This window comes from Thalassophryne amazonica, chromosome 10 (genome assembly GCF_902500255.1).
Source record: "Thalassophryne amazonica chromosome 10, fThaAma1.1, whole genome shotgun sequence".
Lineage (NCBI taxonomy): Eukaryota > Metazoa > Chordata > Actinopteri > Batrachoidiformes > Batrachoididae > Thalassophryne > Thalassophryne amazonica.
Window position 1 is genome coordinate 41,630,650 of NC_047112.1, and position 20,402 is coordinate 41,651,051.

The window sequence follows — 20,402 nt, forward strand, 5'->3', positions numbered from 1 at the left end:
AAAGTGCATAACTTCTATTTTTCCATGTGTGTTGTCTTTCCTTTTAACACTTTTTAACATAGGACTTAAGGGCCCTGTCCCACTGGCATTTAGGAGGATTTGTGTATGGATTGCGCACAAAATTGGCCCATATTCGCCAAACATCCGCAATATCCGTGTAACATGCCTGTATGAGTTGGCCGTCATCCGAACACGCCCCTGACCATCCGCAGAGGCACACATGTCCGCAGCCAGGATTTTTGAGCTGTTCAAAAATCTGAATGCGGATGACATCCGCCTTACATACTCCATATATACTCAATTCATACACAATACATACTCACTCTATGCGCTGTATATCTGCCGTTAACCGCTGATATCCGCAACTGATAGGGATTTGCGGCTTGGCAGCGGACCGGGACAGTGTGTAAAACAGATATATTGCGTGCCCATCATGTCCACATCACAAACTAAAATATGTTGTAGCGAATGCATACAGATTGGCCACGACTAAAGCGTTTTTATTACATCTGCTCTGCAGCTGATTTGCGGACAATCTGTGAACACATAACAAACACGTCACGTAAACCCAAAGTATTATATGTGGCAGAAAGCAACATACCTGCCAGTCAGTGCTGGTGCGGCTGTGTAAATCCACAAAGACGTAATAGCTGCTGCAATCCAGGACTTTTATTTAACACCAACAAAAGGAAGAGTTGCTGTTTATAGCCACAACTCACGCTGACGTCTTTTCTGTGACACTCAAAAAAAACAAAACACTGTCTCACACCCAGAGCGGCTTCCCCCCTCCTACTCCCCAAACTCATGAACAGTTAACCCTCGCATGACAAAATGAACATTGACTCTGTGATCACCTTGTCCAAGTCCAGCAAATGCTCCAGAAACTGTATTGTTGGTGTGAATAGTGATGCAGACAGCCCAAGTGTGCTTATTTTATGACTGCAATGCAAATGCCGTGCACGTGATGCATTCATAATGCACCCGTAATACTGCTGTGATAATCTCAATGTGTCGGATCAGTTTCCTCACTACATGCGTTATATAACCATGATTGTTCATCATATGTTCACTATATATTATTAATATATCCGTAATTCATACTGGGACATTTGTCATTTTTGGCCATTTTTGTTGCGGAAAACAACGAACGCCCGCAATTTGTGTACTCAATTCATGCGCAATTAATCTTCTCCCCAGTGGGACAGGGCCCTTAGATTTTAATAAAGATAAATGAAATACATTGTTTTTTTAATGAACAAAATTAAAATAAATTACAGCTTTGCTGCTTTTATTCATCTTAATTAACTTAAAATGGGATTTTACCTTTCTATTGAGTATGGCTTTAACCTTCAGTCACATATAGTAGGTACGCGCGTATCACCTAAAAATGGTGTCCGCTGCTGTGACTGTATCAGCTGCACCTGGCTTGCGAAACTTTCGAGGCAGAAGTGCCGAGTTCGCGCTTTGAGGAATGCGTTTATTTTTTGACAATGAGGAATCTCCCTATTTGTTGACGCAAATGAAATGCCCTCCTGCAACCTCATTTTCAAATGGTAGAAGTAGGAAATTCAAATGGTAGAAGTTAGGAAATTCCGTAAAGTGAACTGAAAAATTGCATCAAACATTTGCTGTTAAAAGGGGAGTACGATCGGTTTTCAAACAATATAGAACATTTAATTCATGTAATTATGTACTTTTCTGTGAAGTTTGGTGGTGATCAAAGCCTTCGCATGCATATTTTTATGATCTGCAAAACCAGTGTCAAGCCGGCAAGATGGCAGACATGGCAAAATAGTGTTTATACGGTGGATCGTTGCAAATCACACATGCCAATGAGATAATAATTATGTTTGACAGAGTACCATCATTCTGAAATGTAAGCCTATTTTTATTCTCTTTCTTATGGATAGTTTTTATTTTTATTTGTTTTATTCTTTTACTTCTGTTTTTATTCATGTATTTGAATTTTTTATTCATTTTTAATTATTTATTCAATTTTATGTTGACTTGTTTTATGTAAGGCACCTTGAGACGGCTTTTGCTGTGATTTGGCGCATTATAAGCTAATTAAATTAAATTAAATGTAAACCATGAGACACCAGTCACAGCTTTCTGGTATTTTTCCCTTAAGCACACAGACGTAAAGTACCAAGATCTTCTGACTTTCAAATGCTCATACCGTCCTTCATATGTGACATAGAACAAATATTTATACACCATTTTGAAGGTCTCTATAAGCTCTTTCCAACCACACCATTTCTGTAACAATTCCTTTCATTTTTATCACGTACCTACATATGGGTTGCCGTGGAGCCATGTCACTTCCGGCAAAGTGGCCAATCTGAAGGCAAGAATTCGTACTTCCGCGACTGGCCGCCCGATGAAAACCACCTCGGGCTGCACTGATTGTCTGTTGAAATCAGCTGGTTTTGTTTTTTGTCTAACTTGCTTCTAACGGCCAACTGATAGTTCTCACTGACTGAAAGGATGAGATTTATACACCAAGCTGACCTGAAATGAACCACTGCACATTAAATTGACTTTATTGACGAGTCTGACCCCTTTGAAAAGTGACCAAATTACATGTTTGTATTGATCTCGGCAATGTTTTCAGCGGCCAGAAATGGCCACCAGAGGGCGCTCGGTGTAAAGTCTGCGGCAACCCATAGAGAAGAAGACTCGAGAAGGTGACTTGGCATTTCACCGTGTTAATGTTTCACAATGGGCCTCATGTATCAACATTGCGTACGGCGATATTTGAGCATATATGGGGTGTACGCCAAAATGGCTGTGCTACTTGGCATTTATCAATGTGGTCATTGGCATACGGTACACTGAAAATATACACCAGGTCGAGAGGTGGTGTAAATTATACACCAAAATGAACCAGCACTGGAATCCACATAAAAATGAAAATGATCAACATGATAAACAGTGCCATTATACAAATCAATGCATATGTTAAATAAATAACACTTGCTTGATTATACTACATAATAATTAATACAAATCCCACTTTTGCGGGATTGTTGGTCTCGAGCACGATCCGTGGCCACAGCGCTGACCGCAAAGAAAGCGCTGCTCGCCTTTTTCTCCAGACTCCGAGCCTGGAGCCAGAGCAACGCTGAGCTTAACTTTATGTGGTGTGATCGTTTTAGGCAATGGAATTGATAATTACAACTGCAGTGTTGTCATTCCCTTCGCCCGTGCTGCAATCACGTTTTGTCTTCTCCATTCGTTTGTTACAATAAAATAAATAAATCTGAAAAATTAGGCATGTCTTATTAACTGAGCTAGCAAATATCCACGTCAAGAATTATTGACATAAAAAGAAAAGAATACAGAATACAGTGGTTCCTAGCTCGCTATAACGCGGTTCACCTTTCGCAGCCTCACAGTTTCGTGGATTTTTTTAGTCCAATTTCGCATGCTTTTTTTTTTTTTTTTTTTACAGTGCATTGTGGTCTGCGTGTCTGTTTATAAGAATCTTCTCGCCCAGAAGAAAAAAGAGCGCCAACAACTACCCATAACTGTGTTCTTCACTCGGAAAAAGACACCTGCAGCGAGGTTTGACTCAGTGGAAAAAGGCGCGGCGTCAGGATGAAGAGGCGCGATCAGAGGAACTGTGAAATACTGGTCAGTCACTATTAATAATTTCTTATGTGTCCAACCTCGTACGTTGATCGTTAAAATTAAATTCATTAGTTCTAAAAGCCATCATAATTATTTATAGGAAAACGTTCTATTTTTATTTCTCAAACAAATGTTTGGGCCTGAAAACAGGTTGGTCTTATTTGTCTACAAAGGTTTGAACTTTGAGAGTGTTTACACATGAGAGAAAAGTGAGAAAATGTTCATGCCTGATTGAGAAAAGTGTATAAAGTGGTTTTACAGCTTCAAAACGTCTATAATAATTGTAAAAAAATAACGCTGACTACTTCGCGGACTTCGCTTTTTGCGGGCTATTTTTAAAACGTAACTCCCACGATAAACGAGGGACCACTGTAACACTTTTTTGATTATACTACAAAACAATTAATACGACGGCCGCTTTTGACGCTCTATTGGCACGCGTCGTGATTGGTGGAGTTCTTTTTCTCTACTGTCTTCCTGGCTTCCATGTCGTAAAATGAGGGTGTGTCTGAAGCGAAGTCTGAATATTTATGGGCGTGTTCATTATAATAATTACGATTGTTTTCACCCGCCGCATTTATCAAGGTCACGTCGGGCGTACGCTGGAAATGGGCAGGTGCGCACTGCTTGATACATGTCACGGCAACTTTGGTGTACTTCAAATTTACACCGTAAATTTACGCCACAAGTGCGTAACGTTGATACATGAGGCCCAATGTGCTTATTTTAGTGATACTGGACAAATCAATATGAACTTTCAACTAAACTATCAAATAAATACTTTTTAGTATATTACCTTCTTCAAAAACAACACAAACTGTGCAATACACCTTTAAATGCAGCTAGCATGGTTACCTTGTGGTATTTCCACATACACACTCAGTACGAACATGCAAAAACTAGCTTACCAAGCAGGTGATTTTCAGAAGGCAGGACAATTAAACGTGCTTCTTCGACAGTTCTCCAAACCCTAAAATAGAATTTTAATCAGTTTATATCATTGACTAAATAATTACTTAGTTTTAGTGCAAAATAAGCAGGTTTTCTTACCTTTTTTTTCTCGTTTTTCAAAATTCATTGGAGAACAGAAGCAGTAGTCAGTTCATCATAATTATTGTATGGCCTTGCCTTACAATATAAAGCGCCTTGGGGCAACTGTTTGTTGTGATTTGGCCCTATATAAAAAAAAAATTGATTGATTGATTGATCAATTAGCGATGTTAAGCTACCTCGACTATTGTAGCATACTACTTCCAGTTTCACCAAAATAAGATTCCGGTTTTCAAAATAAAATGCACAGTACTTATTAACGTAAGGTGAAAGGAAACAACGATCAGAAATGAATAAAATTACTATTTAACCCATCGTTAGGTGGGTTACACAATGAGTTATGGGATATCTCAATAGGGCGAATACCACGAGAGAGCCACTGACATGGCGCACAGCGCACACGTAAAAGTCTAGCAGCACTGACACGGCCATTGCAGGCGCAAGGATTTGCACATGAATACCACGTGACACTCTCACGGATAGCACGGTTGAAATGACCACATGTTTGCGCACACAGGGCTCAGGGTGGATGTGGACTATTACATTGTTATTATGTGAAAGAGGCTGTGACAGTTCCCCTGACTTTAGGTAGAAAAAGCATTGAAAATAAAAAAGAAAGAAAGAAAGAAAGATGAAAAGTGTGAACAACCACTCACGGACTTACAGAATGATGTCCAGTGAGCTGTCTCTCAAGTTCCACTGATGTCCTCACAGTCAAAGAAAATAAAAACAATAAATCCGGATCGCCTCGTCCTCATTCTCAACACAGGTGAGGTCCGCTGTCCCTGTCGAATTGCACAATTGCAGAATAAATCTGAAAATGTATTAATTAATATTTTATGCGATGTTTGTAGGAATATGAACAAAATATCACACTTAATTCTTCTTATCATATCACGCTAAACGAGTCATGACAATTGAAACCGATTCACTACAAGAGGATAAAAGAATAAATAATTTACAGCAGACGTCCCACAACAAACACATGTGCCCTTCATCCAGGACTACCTGTTGTGGAACCGCCTTGGAGCCACTTTGGCAAACGGGGACCGGAGTGAGGAGGCGGTGGAGGCCTACACACGGGCCCTGGAGCTGCAGCCCGGGTTCATTAGGTCCCGCTACAACCTCGGCATCAGCTGCATCAACCTGGGCGCACACAGGTGAGTGGCTTTCAGCTACTGGAACACTACACTGAACTTCCACACAAACAGATTGCAGTGACATAGAATTGGGTAAAGAGGTCATATTATAAACAAGTTCAACAATATAGGTCACGTGGTGTCTTTAAAATAGACAGAGGCAAAATATAGACACAGGACACCATGGACAGGAACTCTGAAATGAGCTGTTTCAGCCATATAATTTTGCTTGCAGAAAAGTGGATAAGGACTTGCATTTACAGTCTGGTCCATAAATATTTGGACAGTAACAATTTTTTTTTTCTTTTGCCTCTGTACACCACTGCAGTAGAGTTGAAATGAAGCTATTAAGACATGCTTGTAATTTTGACTTTCAGCTCTAATTCAATCAATCAATCAATCAATCACTTTTATTTATATAGCGCCAAATCACAACAAACAGTTGCCCCAAGGCGCTTTATATTGTAAGGCAAGGCCATACAATAATTACGTAAAAACCCCAACGGTCAAAACGACCCCCTGTGAGCAAGCACTTGGCGACAGTGGGAAGGAAAAACTCCCTTTAACAGGAAGAAACCTCCAGCAGAACCAGGCTCAGGGAGGGGCAGTCTTCTGCTGGGACTGGTTGGGGCTGAGGGAGAGAACCAGGAAAAAGACATGCTGTGGAGGGGAGCAGAGATCGATCACTGATGATTAAATGCAGAGTGGTGCATACAGAGCAAAAACAGAAAGAAACAGTGCATCATGGGAACCCCCCAGCAGTCTACGTCTATAGCAGCATAACTAAGGGATGGTTCAGGGTCACCTGATCCAGCCCTAACTATAAGCTTTAGCAAAAAGGAAAGTTTTAAGCCTAATCTTAAAAGTAGAGAGGGTGTCTGTCTCCCTAATCTGAATTGGGAGCTGGTTCCACAGGAGAGGAGCCTGAAAGCTGAAGGCTCTGCCTCCCATTCTACTCTTACAAACCCTAGGAACTACAAGTAAGCCTGCAGTCTGAGAGCGAAGCGCTCTATTGGGGTGATATGGTACTACGAGGTCCCTAAGATAAGATGGGACCTGATTATTCAAAACCTTATAAGTAAGAAGAAGAATTTTAAATTCTATTCTAGAATTAACAGGAAGCCAATGAAGAGAGGCCAATATGGGTGAGATATGCTCTCTCCTTCTAGTCCCCGTCAGTACTCTAGCTGCAGCATTTTGAATAACTGAAGGCTTTTTAGGGAACTTTTAGGACAACCTGATAATAATGAATTACAATAGTCCAGCCTAGAGGAAATAAATGCATGAATTAGTTTTTCAGCATCACTCTGACACAAGACCTTTCTGATTTTAGAGATATTGCGTAAATGCAAAAAAGCAGTCCTACATATTTGTTTAATATGCGCTTTGAATGACATATCCTGATCAAAAATGACTCCAAGATTTCTCACAGTATTACTAGAGGTCAGGGTAATGCCATCCAGAGTAAGGATCTGGTTAGACACCATGTTTCTAAGATTTGTGGGGCCAAGTACAATAACTTCAGTTTTATCTGAGTTTAAAAGCAGGAAATTAGAGGTCATCCGTGTCTTTATGTCTGTAAGACAATCCTGCAGTTTAGCTAATTGGTGTGTGTCCTCTGGCTTCATGGATAGATAAAGCTGGGTATCATCTGCGTAACAATGAAAATTTAAGCAATTCCGTCTAATACTGCCTAAGGGAAGCATGTATAAAGTGAATAAAATTGGTCCTAGCACAGAACCTTGTGGAACTCCATAATTAACTTTAGTCTGTGAAGAAGATTCCCCATTTACATGAACAAATTGTAATCTATTAGACAAATATGATTCAAACCACCGCAGCGCAGTGCCTTTAATACCTATGGCATGCTCTAATCTCTGTAATAAAATTTTATGGTCAACAGTATCAAAAGCAGCACTGAGGTCTAACAGAACAAGCACAGAGATGAGTCCACTGTCCGAGGCCATAAGAAGATCATTTGTAACCTTCACTAATGCTGTTTCTGTACTATGATGAATTCTAAAACCTGACTGAAACTCTTCAAATAGACCATTCCTCTGCAGATGATCAGTTAGCTGTTTTACAACTACCCTTTCAAGAATTTTTGAGAGAAAAGGAAGGTTGGAGATTGGCCTATAATTAGCTAAGATAGCTGGGTCAAGTGATGGCTTTTTTAAGTAATGGTTTAATTACTGCCACCTTAAAAGCCTGTGGTACATAGCCAACTAACAAAGATAGATTGATCATATTTAAGATCGAAGCATTAAATAATGGTAGGGCTTCCTTGAGCAGCCTGGTAGGAATGGGGTCTAATAAACATGTTGATGGTTTGGATGAAGTAACTAATGAAAATAACTCAGACAGAACAATCGGAGAGAAAGAGTCTAACCAAATACCGGCATCACTGAAAGCAGCCAAAGATAACGATACGTCTTTGGGATGGTTATGAGTAATTTTTTCTCTAATAGTTAAAATTTTGTTAGCAAAAAAAGTCATGAAGTCATTACTAGTTAAAGTTAATGGAATACTCAGCTCAATAGAGCTCTGACTCTTTGTCAGCCTGGCTACAGTGCTGAAAAGAAACCTGGGGTTGTTCTTATTTTCTTCAATTAGTGATGAGTAGAAAGATGTCCTAGCTTTACGGAGGGCTTTTTTTATAGAGCAACAGACTCTTTTTCCAGGCTAAGTGAAGATCTTCTAAATTAGTGAGACGCCATTTCCTCTCCAACTTACGGGTTATCTGCTTTAAGCTACGAGTTTGTGAGTTATACCACGGAGTCAGGCACTTCTGATTTAAAGCTCTCTTTTTTAGAGGAGCTCCAGCATCCAAAGTTGTCTTCAATGAGGATGTAAAACTATTGACGAGATACTCTATGTCACTTACAGAGTTTAGGTAGCTACTCTGCACTGTGTTGGTATATGGCATTAGAGAACATAAAGAAGGAATCATATCCTTAAACCTAGTTACAGCGCTTTCTGAAAGACTTCTAGTGTAATGAAACTTATTCCCCACTGCTGGGTAGTCCATCAGAGTAAATGTAAATGTTATTAAGAAATGATCAGACAGAAGGGAGTTTTCAGGGAATACTGTTAAGTCTTCTATTTCCATACCATAAGTCAGAACAAGATCTAAGATATGATTAAAGTGGTGGGTGGACTCATTTACTTTTTGAGCAAAGCCAATAGAGTCTAATAATAGATTAAATGCAGTGTTGAGGCTGTCATTCTCAGCATCTGTGTGGATGTTAAAATCGCCCACTATAATTATCTTATCTGAGCTAAGCACTAAGTCAGACAAAAGGTCTGAAAATTCACAGAGAAACTCACAGTAACGACCAGGTGGACAATAGATAATAACAAATAAAACTGGTTTTTGGGACTTCCAATTTGGATGGACAAGACTAAGAGTCAAGCTTTCAAATGAATTAAAGCTCTGTCTGGGTTTTTGATTAATTAATAAGCTGGAATGGAAGATTGCTGCTAATTCAAGGGGTTTAACAAAAATATTGCATTAACCATTTAGGAATTACATAGACCATAGGTGTCATGGCCCTTTCTGATTCCAGAAAGGGCCATGAAGGTGTGTCAACCACTGTCTACCAACTCCACCAGGTGATTTCATTGATGACCTCATCCCATCTGCTCAAAGTGATGTTAATCAGATCAGGTGAAATCACCTGGTGGCAGAGGTGGGACAAAGTCACTGTCAAATCATTCTCAAGTTATCAGTCTGCAAGTCCCAAGTCAGCTGTTAAACATTTGGTGGTCATTATGACTTGAGACTTGACTTGGGACTTGCTGATTTATGATTGGAGAGTGACATGATCCAGAATCCAATATAGTTGTTGAGGATTTATTCATTTTTGGTCTCATGTAGCAGGGCTGGTACTTTTTGGCTTATGTGCTGCCCTGATCTACCGGAAAATTGGCAAGACGGCGGCATCAAGAACCACGGGCCCTCGCTTGTCCGTCATGATTAACGAGGTTGGCAAGACAATGCGTTCTCAGACTGCGTTGACTCTTGAACTCAGACGCAAATTGGATGACGCCTTGGCGCTGATGCGTGCCTTGCATTTGAAGTTGAAGGTTTCAGAGGCTGGTGAATATTCTTAATTCATAATTGGGATTTGGCTGTTCAAGTGGGAACTGTTAAAAAGTGTTTTTCACTGCTCAGCTGCAACACTACAGGCTATCTAGCCTCAAGGTCAATTGCCCACTGTTTACCTCCAGAGGAATTTATTCAGGCTCTGGTGAGATTATTCGGCTCCATTCTTATCTCAACCCACAAGGACAATAAACTGACAGACTTACACATGGATTGAAGCATGCTCCAGTTTTCTCCTCTTACCTCTCATCCCCCCCCCCCAAGGTGCAAAAACAGTTAACACAGAGGCCTAAACAGTGCCCCCAATGGTCAAAATGACACATTTTGTTTGCAAAAGGCTCTAACTGTGCCAAAACATTTAAAATAAGGAGCAAAAGCAAATTTGCCTTCAACAGCACAACTTGCCCACAAGTGTATGAGCACTTACAATCAATCATAACAGAATTGACTACAAAATACAGCACTCAGTGATAATCAGTGCACCACTGGTTGACATTGTAGCCCATAACTGTTACATGCCAGTGCTGTTTGCTGCCTTCTTGCAAAAAATGGATCCAGAATCAGATTTGCTTTGATGCAAATTTTACTGATTCAGTTACATTCTTTTTTCAGGTTTTTTTTGTGGCTGACAACTGAAATATTCCTACAGAAAGTATGCAAATCAAAATAAATACAATCCATTACTGTAGGCCTATAAGAAATTAGGAAAATAAAAAAAATCAATCTTTTACAGTAAAGAGCAAAAATCTTTAGTAGGCCTATACTATAAGAGTATAGAGTACAGTAAGAGTACAGTACGATTGATAGTCTCTTCTGTCTTGACAAATGGGCCACATGGCCTCAACCACATCACATTCAATGTTCTCTCTGGCAATACAGCGAGGGAAAAACCTTCTGGCATGCCTGATCCAGCCTTGGCATGCCTCTGCATCAGTATCTTGGGCTGCAGATGTGATCATAAACCTTCCATCTCCAAGCACTAAAGAATTCCTCTATCAGATTTAAAAAAGGGAAATACGGTGGAAGGAATTGCACCATCATCCGAGGGTGGACTGCAAACCACTCATTTACAATACGAGAGTGGTGGAATGCCACATTGTCCCATATGATGACGAACAGTGGCAAGCCAGGCCTCAACAACCCTCTCTCCTGAGGTGGGATCAGCATGTCATGAAGAGCATTCAGGAATGCTATGAGGCGCTCGGTGTTGTAGTGCCCAATGGTGGGGATATGGCACAGGACGCCATCATTGGAGATGGCAGCACACATAGTTATGTTGGCGCCCCTCTGCCCTGCCTGGACCTGCAATAGTGGCCCTATGGCCCAATGAGGTTCCTTCCTCATCTCCTGACTTTACACAGATTGAAACCGGCCTCATCTACATAAATGAAGACGTGATGTACCCCCTCGGCTTCAAGCTCCATTATTCTCTAAAGAAAAAAAAACAGTCAAAATTACAATTATGTAAAAGTGACTCTAGTTGCCTCTACAGGAACTGCAGGATATGACAGGGCATACAGTAACAGTAATGTTTCCTTACCTCCACATATTGGCATCCTTCATAGCATCAGAGTTCCTTTGAAAAGGAACTCTGTAGAGCTGTTTCATTGCCACATGGTTCCTCCTGAGGATGTGATCTATGGTGGTCTCGCTCACAGTATTTATATTTGTAAACACTCCCTGATCTGCAATTACTGCAGCCCTGATTTCTCGCAGCCTAATGGCATTATTTGCAACAACCATGTTAACAATGGCTGCCTCCTGCTCAGCATTAAAAATTCTTCTTCTACCACCAGAAAAACTCTGACAATTGAGGCAAAAGAGTTTCTGTTTACAACAGGTTGGACTCTTTGTCCAGCCTCTCTAAGTGAAAGGCCATGATTTATAACATGATCAATTATAGTTGCCCGAATTTCATCAGTAACTTGAGCCCTTCAAACGATACCTCCACCTCGCACACAGACTCCTCTTCCTTGGACTCCTCTACCTCTTCTACCTCTCACTCTCACTCTCACTCTCACTCTCATCTGCCTTAGACCTCCTTGATCCATGCTTGCAAAGAACAACACAGGCATGGCACCTTTTAAGGCCTACTACAGACTGATTGCAAATTGAAGATTGTGTGAGAAGTGTCAAACAGGTGCTTCAGTGATTGCTACTTATCAGATACTTTCTAATAGCTGGAAACATATGGTTTCGTTAGGATACCATAGCTAAAACAATGGAGTTTTGACTGCTTGAGTGACATCTGTGTTAACTGTTTTGAAAAAGGGTGGTGGAAATGTGCCATCCAATGAGAATGGTTAACACATTTGCAAGAGGTGTCTTTTGCTCTGCTGAGATGATGATGAAGGCTGAGAGGTTCCCAGTTTCTTTAAACAGGCCAAAGCATCAGTAAAAACTGTAATTATTCTGCTATGTAGGCCACATGACCACACCGAAACTAACAGGCAGACAGACAGCAGTCACCCAGCCTGAGCACACACGGACTGAACAGACCCACCGCACCCGTATGGCGGACATGTTAGCATCAGCAGGAAATGCTAAGCTGTGATGGTTGTCTGCGGTATGTATCACTTTCTGTTCCGGAGCACAGCGGTGTTTTGCTGTATCTGTTAGCTGTTTAATCTGCGCAGTTAGATTTGATCTAGTTACCTAGATAACGATTGTTTCACAGTGTAATCTTCACGGCCTTAACTAAAGCACTCTCTCTGCTGAATCACCTCTAAATTATTTACACATTATTCACATTTGTGTGTTTTTCAGGAATCCGCTAGCTTAGCGCAGCTACTAGCTCTTAGCCGGTTTAGCATGGCGGCTTCTCCTGTCTCTCCTGCACTTTTCTGCTCTGGGTGGTGAAATGTTAGTTATTCCTGCGGCCTCCGTTAGCAGTATGGTACTTGTAATAAGTGTAGCTTATTCGTAGCTTTGGAGGCCAGGCTGGGCGAATTGGAGACTCGGCTCTGCACCGTGAAAAATTCTACAGCTAGCCAGGCCCCTGTAGTCGGTGCGGACCAAGGTAGCTTAGCCGCCGTTAGTTTCCCTCTGGCAGATCCCGAGCAGCCAGGAAAGCAGGCCGACTGGGTGACTGTGAGGAGGAAGCGTAGTTCTAAACAGAAGCCCTGTGTACACCGCCAACCCGTTCACATTTCTAACCGTTTTTTTCCCACTCGACAACACACCCACCGAGGATCAAACTCTGGTTATTGGCCACTCTGTTTTGAGAAATGTGAAGTTAGTGACACCAGCAACCATAGTCAATTGTCTTCCGGGGGCCAGAGCAGGCGACATTGAAGGAAATTTGAAACTGCTGGCTAAGGCTAAGCGTAAATTTGGTAAGACTGTAATTCACGTCGGCAGTAATGACACCCGGTTACGCCAATCGGAGGTCACTAAAATTAACATTGAATCGGTGTGTAACTTTGCTAAATCAATGTCGGACTCTGTAGTTTTCTCTGGGCCCCTCCCCAATCGGACAGGGAGTGACATGTTTAGCCGCATGTTCTCCTTGAATTGCTGGCTGTCTGAGTGGTGTCCAAAAAATGAGGTGGGCTTCATAGATAATTGGCAAAGCTTCTGGGGAAAACCTGGTCTTGTTAGGAGAGACGGCATCCATCCCACTTTGGATGGAGCAGCTCTCATTTCTAGAAATCTGGCCAATTTTCTTAAATCCTCCAAACTGTGACTATCCAGGGTTGGGACCAGGAAGCAGAGTTGTAGTCTTACACACCTCTCTGCAGCTTCTCTCCCCCTGCCATCCCCTCATTACCCCATCCCCGTAGAGATGGTGCCTGCTCCCAGACCACCAATAACCAGCAAAAATCTATTTAAGCATAAAAATTCAAAAGAAAAAATAATATAGCACCTTCAACTGCACCACAGACTAAAACAGTTAAACGTGGTCTATTAAACATTAGGTCTCTCTCTTCTAAGTCCCTGTTAGTAAATGATATAATAATTGATCAACATATGATTTATTCTGCCTTACAGAAACCTGGTTACAGCAGGATGAATATGTTAGTTTAAATGAGTCAACACCCCCAAGTCACACTAACTGCCAGAATGCTCGTAGCACGGGCCGAGGCGGAGGATTAGCAGCAATCTTCCATTCCAGCTTATTAATTAATCAAAACCCAGACAGAGCTTTAATTCATTTGAAAGCTTGACTCTTAGTCTTGTCCATCCAAATTGGAAGTCCCAAAAACCAGTTTTTATTTGTTATTATCTATCGTCCACCTGGTCGTTACTGTGAGTTTCTCTGTGAATTTTCAGACCTTTTGTCTGACTTAGTGCTTAGCTCAGATAAGATAATTATAGTGGGTGATTTTAACATCCACACAGATGCTGAGAATGACAGCCTCAACACTGCATTTAATCTATTATTAGACTCAATTGGCTTTGCTCAAAATGTAAATGAGTCCACCACTACTTTAATCATATCTTAGATCTTGTTCTGACTTATGGTATGGAAATTGAAGACTACCATTATTTAATGCTTCGATCTTAAATATGATCAATCTATCTTTATTAGTTGGCTATGTACCACAGGCTTTTAAGGTGGCAGTAATTAAACCATTACTTAAAAAGCCATCACTTGAACCCAGCTATCTTTGCTAATTATAGGCCAATCTCCAACCTTCCTTTTCTCTCAAAATTCTTGAAAGGGTAGTTGTAAAACAGCTAACTGATCATCTGCAGAGGAATGGTCTATTTGAAGAGTTTCAGTCAGGTTTTAGAATTCGTCATAGTACAGAAACAGCATTAGTGAAGGTTACAAATGATCTTCTTATGGCCTCAGACAGTGGACTCATCTCTGTGCTTGTTCTGTTAGACCTCAGTGCTGCTTTTGATACTGTTGACCATAAAATTTTATTACAGAGATTAGAGCATGCCATAGGTATTAAAGGCACTGCGCTGCGGTGGTTTGAATCATATTTATCTAATAGATTACAATTTGTTCATGTAAATGGGGAATCTTCTTCACAGACTAAGGTTAATTATGGAGTTCCACAAGGTTCTGTGCTAGGACCAATTTATTCACTTTATACATGCTTCCCTTAGGCAGTATTATTAGACGGAATTGCTTAAATTTTCATTGTTACACAGATGATACCCAGCTTTATCTATCCATGAAGCCAGAGGGGACACACCAATTAGCTAAACTGCAGGATTGTCTTACAGACATAAAGACATGGATGACCTCTAATTTCCTGCTTTTAAACTCAGATAAAACTGAAGTTATTGTACAAATCTTAGAAACATGGTGTCTAACCAGATCCTTACTCTGGATGGCATTACCCTGACCTCTAGTAATACTGTGAGAAATCTTGGAGTCATTTTTTGATCAGGATATGTCATTCAATGCGCATATTAAACAAATATGTAGGACTGCTTTTTTGCATTTATGCAATATCTCTAAAATTAGAAAGGTCTTGTCTCAGAGTGATGCTGAAAAACTAATTCATGCATTTATTTCCTCTAGGCTGGACTATTGTAATTCATTATTATCAGGTTGTCCTAAAAGTTCCCTGAAAAGCCTTCAGTTAATTCAAAATGCTGCAGCTAGAGTACTAACGGGGACTAGAAGGAGAGAGCATATCTCACCCATATTGGCCTCTCTTCATTGGCTTCCTGTTAATTCTTCTTCTTACTTATAAGGTTTTGAATAATCAGGTCCCATCTTATCTTAGGGACCTCATAGTACCATATCACCCCAATAGAGCGCTTCACTCTCAGACTGCAGGCTTACTTGTAGTTCCTAGGGTTTGTAAGAGTAGAATGGGAGGCAGAGCCTTCAGCTTTCAGGCTCCTCTCCTGTGGAACCAGCTCCCAATTCAGATTAGGGAGACAGACACCCTCTCTACTTTTAAGATTAGGCTTAAAACTTTCCTTTTTGCTAAAGCTTATAGTTAGGGCTGGATCAGGTGACCCTGAACCATCCCTTAGTTATGCTGCTATAGACTTAGACTGCTGGGGGGTTCCCATGATGCACTGTTTCTTTCTGTTTTTGCTCTGTATGCACTACTCTGCATTTAATCATTAGTGACTGATCTCTGCTCTCTTCCACAGCATGTCTTTTTCCTGATTCTCTCCCCTCAGCCACAACCAGTCCCAGCAGAAGACTGCCCCTCCCTGAGCCTGGTTCTGCTGGAGGTTTCTTCGTGTTAAAAGGGAGTTTTTCCTTCCCACTGTCGCCAAGTGCTTGCTCACAGGGGGTCGTTTTGACCGTTGGGGTTTTTACGTAATTATTGTATGGCCTTGCCTTACAATATAAAGCGCCTTGGGGCAACTGTTTGTTGTGATTTGGCGCTATATAAATAAAAGTGATTGATTGAATTGATTGACTGATTGGTTGTCACGTCAGGAGAGTAACTAATCCTGAGGAGAGAGCTGCTGCAAGGACAAGGATGAGAGCATGAATTCTAACTTGACGTGGCGGCTAAGCAAAGGGTCACAGGATGCAAAACGATGGCACTAAGCATTATTTCTAACTTTACGAAGCTGGGATGAAGAATTGTTAGCAGGAGAGCTTCCCCTTGAAATGATGTTAAACACCAGTTGCTGTTAAAAAAAAAAATGCAAAAAATGCATTTTTTTAGTGTGCTCCCAAAGATCCAAAACATTTTACGTCCACCAAGGATGTAAAAAAAAAAAAAAAGGCATTTATTTATTTATCTGTCTGTTAGCAAGATTACGTCAAAACTCACTGCACGGATTTTGACGACATTTTCACCGCAGATAAATATTAGGCTGCGGAAGACTCTCATTATATTTTGGAAGTGATCCGAATCTGGATTCTGGATCAAGTTTCACTTGATATAGGCTTCAAAGGATTATTGCTAGCAGGATTACTTCAAAACTACTGCATGGATTTTGATGAAATTTTCAGCACAGACATATATTAGGCCCTCGAAGAATCCATTACATTTTGGACATGATTGGCTACAGATCCAGATTCTGGATCAAGTTTAACTTTATATAGGCTTTGAAGGATTATGTCAAACTAATTCACGGCTTCTCACCAAATTTGTGCCACAGATTAGGACATGGAAGACTCCACTGCATTTTGGAGGTGATCCAGATCCGCATTTGTGGACGTCAGAAATCTCTGATTGCTCTTGTTTTAATGTTGTGCACAAGATACTGCACGGTAAACAAGTACGTAAATTGCAAGAAAGTTTACAAAGTTATGCTGCATTTGACGGCAAATGGAAACTTCTGATATCAGAATTAAAAAAAAAATTATGTTGCCACTAGAAGTCCAGTTTCCTACTCAGTGACTTAAGAAGTTTCTCAATGCCATCATCTGGATTTTGCTTCTTTCCCCAAAGCATATTGGTTAATAACAGATAGAAATGTTTGATCTGACATGCCTAAAAATGTACCATTTGACAGCAATATCACACAAATCAAATAAGTAATGACATTTAGGGACAAAAACAACAACATAAAGATCTTCGGCTTCATTTGGTGGCCATTGTGAATTTAGACACCATCTTGGATTTCTTTGGTGCTATAAAATAGATCCATTGTGATTGAAGCATTTCAGTTGTTAGATAATATCTGTGCTAATTCCTTATTCTATGTTAGTTATCAAGTGTTTGTCTGTGTTATTTGTCTGGAAGCTTCTGAGTGTTAAGTTTCACTTCCATCATATGTGCAAGTTTCAGAAACAGGGAGATCTTCCCCAGTTGGTGAGAGCCAGTAACATTAGAAATGTGAGACTAAACCACACCTACTGTGATGTCCACAAGGTATAAAAAGTGTTGTATAGATCATTTTAGGGATCTTTCATAAGATGGACGCTGTCTGTGAGGGTCCCAGGCTTGGTTTCTAACGTGACCTTGAATAAACTCAAAATGAGGAATATAATGGTTTGGTTTTTCGTAAGGGGCAGAATCTTACATAAAAGAGCTGGGGAAATAACACAATGCAAAAACTCTTTTTGGAGTAGGTCATTTTGGTGACCATCTTGAAACTGCTCACCATCTTAGATTTTCAAGTGACCAAATGACCAGATTGGAAAGTACTACCTTGGGATTCATAATGCCAAATTTTGTGCTTATACCAGCATTTGCATGATTTTGCTTTATGTTATTATTTATGTTATCTGCTCTACAATATTAATGGAATATTAGCCAAAATATTCCTTGTAAGTTATCATAATATGTGCCACAAACATATTCTTAGTTCATTTAAAGGTCTGCTGTCAGATGACCAGTTGACGGATTTCCTTTCATAGCCATTTTGATTTGGGTTGTAAAAACGCTAATTTGTTCTTTAAATTGCAAGAGCTGATTTCCAGTCAGCAAACTGATGTTTTGTTTTATTTTGCTTTATTGTCTGCCCCTTTATAAGATGCGTGTGTGGTAATCACTGCTAGTATGCCTTAACCCAGGCACGGTCAACCATGTCTGACCAAGAGTCTGCAGGCTTTTTTTTTCCAGGGGGTCATTTCACTAATGAATTTGTTCTCTCTGCACACAACTGGTGGAATGTTTGGTTGAAATTAAATCTGCAGCCTGTTGACCACCACGGTACACGATTTCCCGTCTTTGTCCACACCAGAACTAATTGAAATGTTTCTTGATTCCCCAGAGAGGCAGCCAGCAACTTTCTCACCGCATTAAGCCTGCAGAGGAAAAGCCGGAGTCGTCAGCAGTCTCATCAGGTGATGTCTGGAAACATCTGGGCGGCGCTGAGGATAGCATTATCCATGATGGACCAGCCTGAACTCTTCCAGGCTGCTAATATTGGAGACCTTGATCTTCTCATGCGGGCCTTCAACCTGGACATGTGATCTACTCTCAGATTTCCTCCCAATCAGCAACCAAAAGCCGAAAGTGTACAAATCAGAAAACACTGGATATTTACGTTAGACAACAGCGATATTTATGCACATCAGAAAAAACAACACTCATCAGATTTGTTGCTTTTTTTTTTTTTGTTTGTACCTGTAAAGGATCGAAGGAGCGGGTTTTCCAAGCGCGTGGACTGACTGCTGTGCGACAGATTTGCACTTCAATTTAAAACTTTCCCTCAAGAGCACAAGGGTGAGCAAAGATTGTACGAGCAATGCCTTAGAGAACACATCAATTAAAAACTGAATCATCCAGTGGAACAGAGCGAGCCAGAGACGAGCAGTGTGCAGATCTGACAAAGGAACCCGTCACACGCGCCGTTTGTACAGAAGAGATGAGGAGGTTTGGCTGGGAAAAGGTTTCATTATTACTTTGAAAGATTCAAGACTCACCGCCCTGAAGGATGGATTTAGAGAAGAAACGATAAAGACTAGGAACTCCAAAATCTGTTCCTGGCTTGTTTTTATCCTCTGTCACTGGAGAATAATGAGAATAATATGATAGTGCATGAATAAGCATTTCCATCAATGGATTCCTATTTAAAATGAACATACCTTTAGAAAAATTTCCCTTCCCAAGCGAACAATGTCATCAATCCTTGTGGAATGTGCAAGCCAGGTTGTAAAGCCTTACTGAAAATGCACGTGAAAAAAAATTTATTTATACTATTTTTATGGCAACAAAAAAGCCATTTTCCAACTGCTTTCTTTTTCTTTAATTAAGTGCTGTCTTCTTGAAAGTTTGCGAGCCTTTTTGTTTGGTTCTTGGCACCTTTGCTTCTCTGTTCCCCTTTATCCTGACTAGTGGGAAGGAATGCACAAAAAAAATCTGCAAACTTACTTTCTTACACAAAAAATGTTATTGCTATTAAAAATGTTTCATCTTTAGCAAGCTTGAGAAAAAACAAACCCTTTAACATACACTTTAAGCATAATACTGCTTTCTGCAACTGTGTTAATTACAGTGTAATGATGCTACAGGTAAAAGATGTGTAACCACACGCCAAGCACAGCTTGGGATCTTTTATAATTCTCTTATTTGTACATTAGTTTTCTTATTTAACCTAAACCGTGATGCAGGATTTAAATATTAATGTAAGGCTGCCTTACACGTTCTTGTTTAAACGGCTGCAGTTCTCTTCTGACTCAGACCAAGACGCTGGTGTGTAGATGCAAACAACACATGAATGTAAAAACACGTTAAACCCAGTGGCCGATACAGTTGGGTCCATAAGTATTTGGGCTGTGATACAATTTTTTAAATATTTTTTCCTCTGTGCACCAGACTTTCAGCTTTAGTTCAAGGGGTTCAACAAACTATACTGCATTAATCATTTAAGAATTACAGCTGTTTGTTACATAGTCCCTCCATTTTCAGAGCTCATAAATAATTGGACAAACAGATTATTAGGATTATTGTTTATCTAAATGATCACAATTGCACCCCATTTTTATTTATTTATTATTTATTTTTATGTGTCAGGGGATAAACATAAATGAACATTTTTCAGTCACTGAATATGTCCTGAATGTCATTTGAAGACCAGAGAGGGAAGCCACCAAGAATTGTGGCACTTTTTAGTTAAAAACACATTCTTTGTTTTATTTTTTTTAA

The 20,402-nt window shown here is 40.3% G+C and overlaps 1 protein-coding gene across 1 annotated transcript in view; it reads left to right on the plus strand.

Annotated features, from left to right (window-relative positions):
* Positions 1-19,615, plus strand: part of pex5la (peroxisomal biogenesis factor 5-like a) — a 393,391-nt gene extending 373,776 nt beyond the window's left edge. The window contains 3 exon segments of the mRNA XM_034179894.1: positions 5,686-5,843; positions 18,526-18,837; positions 18,872-19,615. Coding sequence (XP_034035785.1) covers positions 5,686-5,843; positions 18,526-18,727 — 360 coding nt within the window. The 3' untranslated portion in view covers positions 18,728-18,837; positions 18,872-19,615.
* Positions 19,616-20,402: the final 787 nt, after the last annotated feature.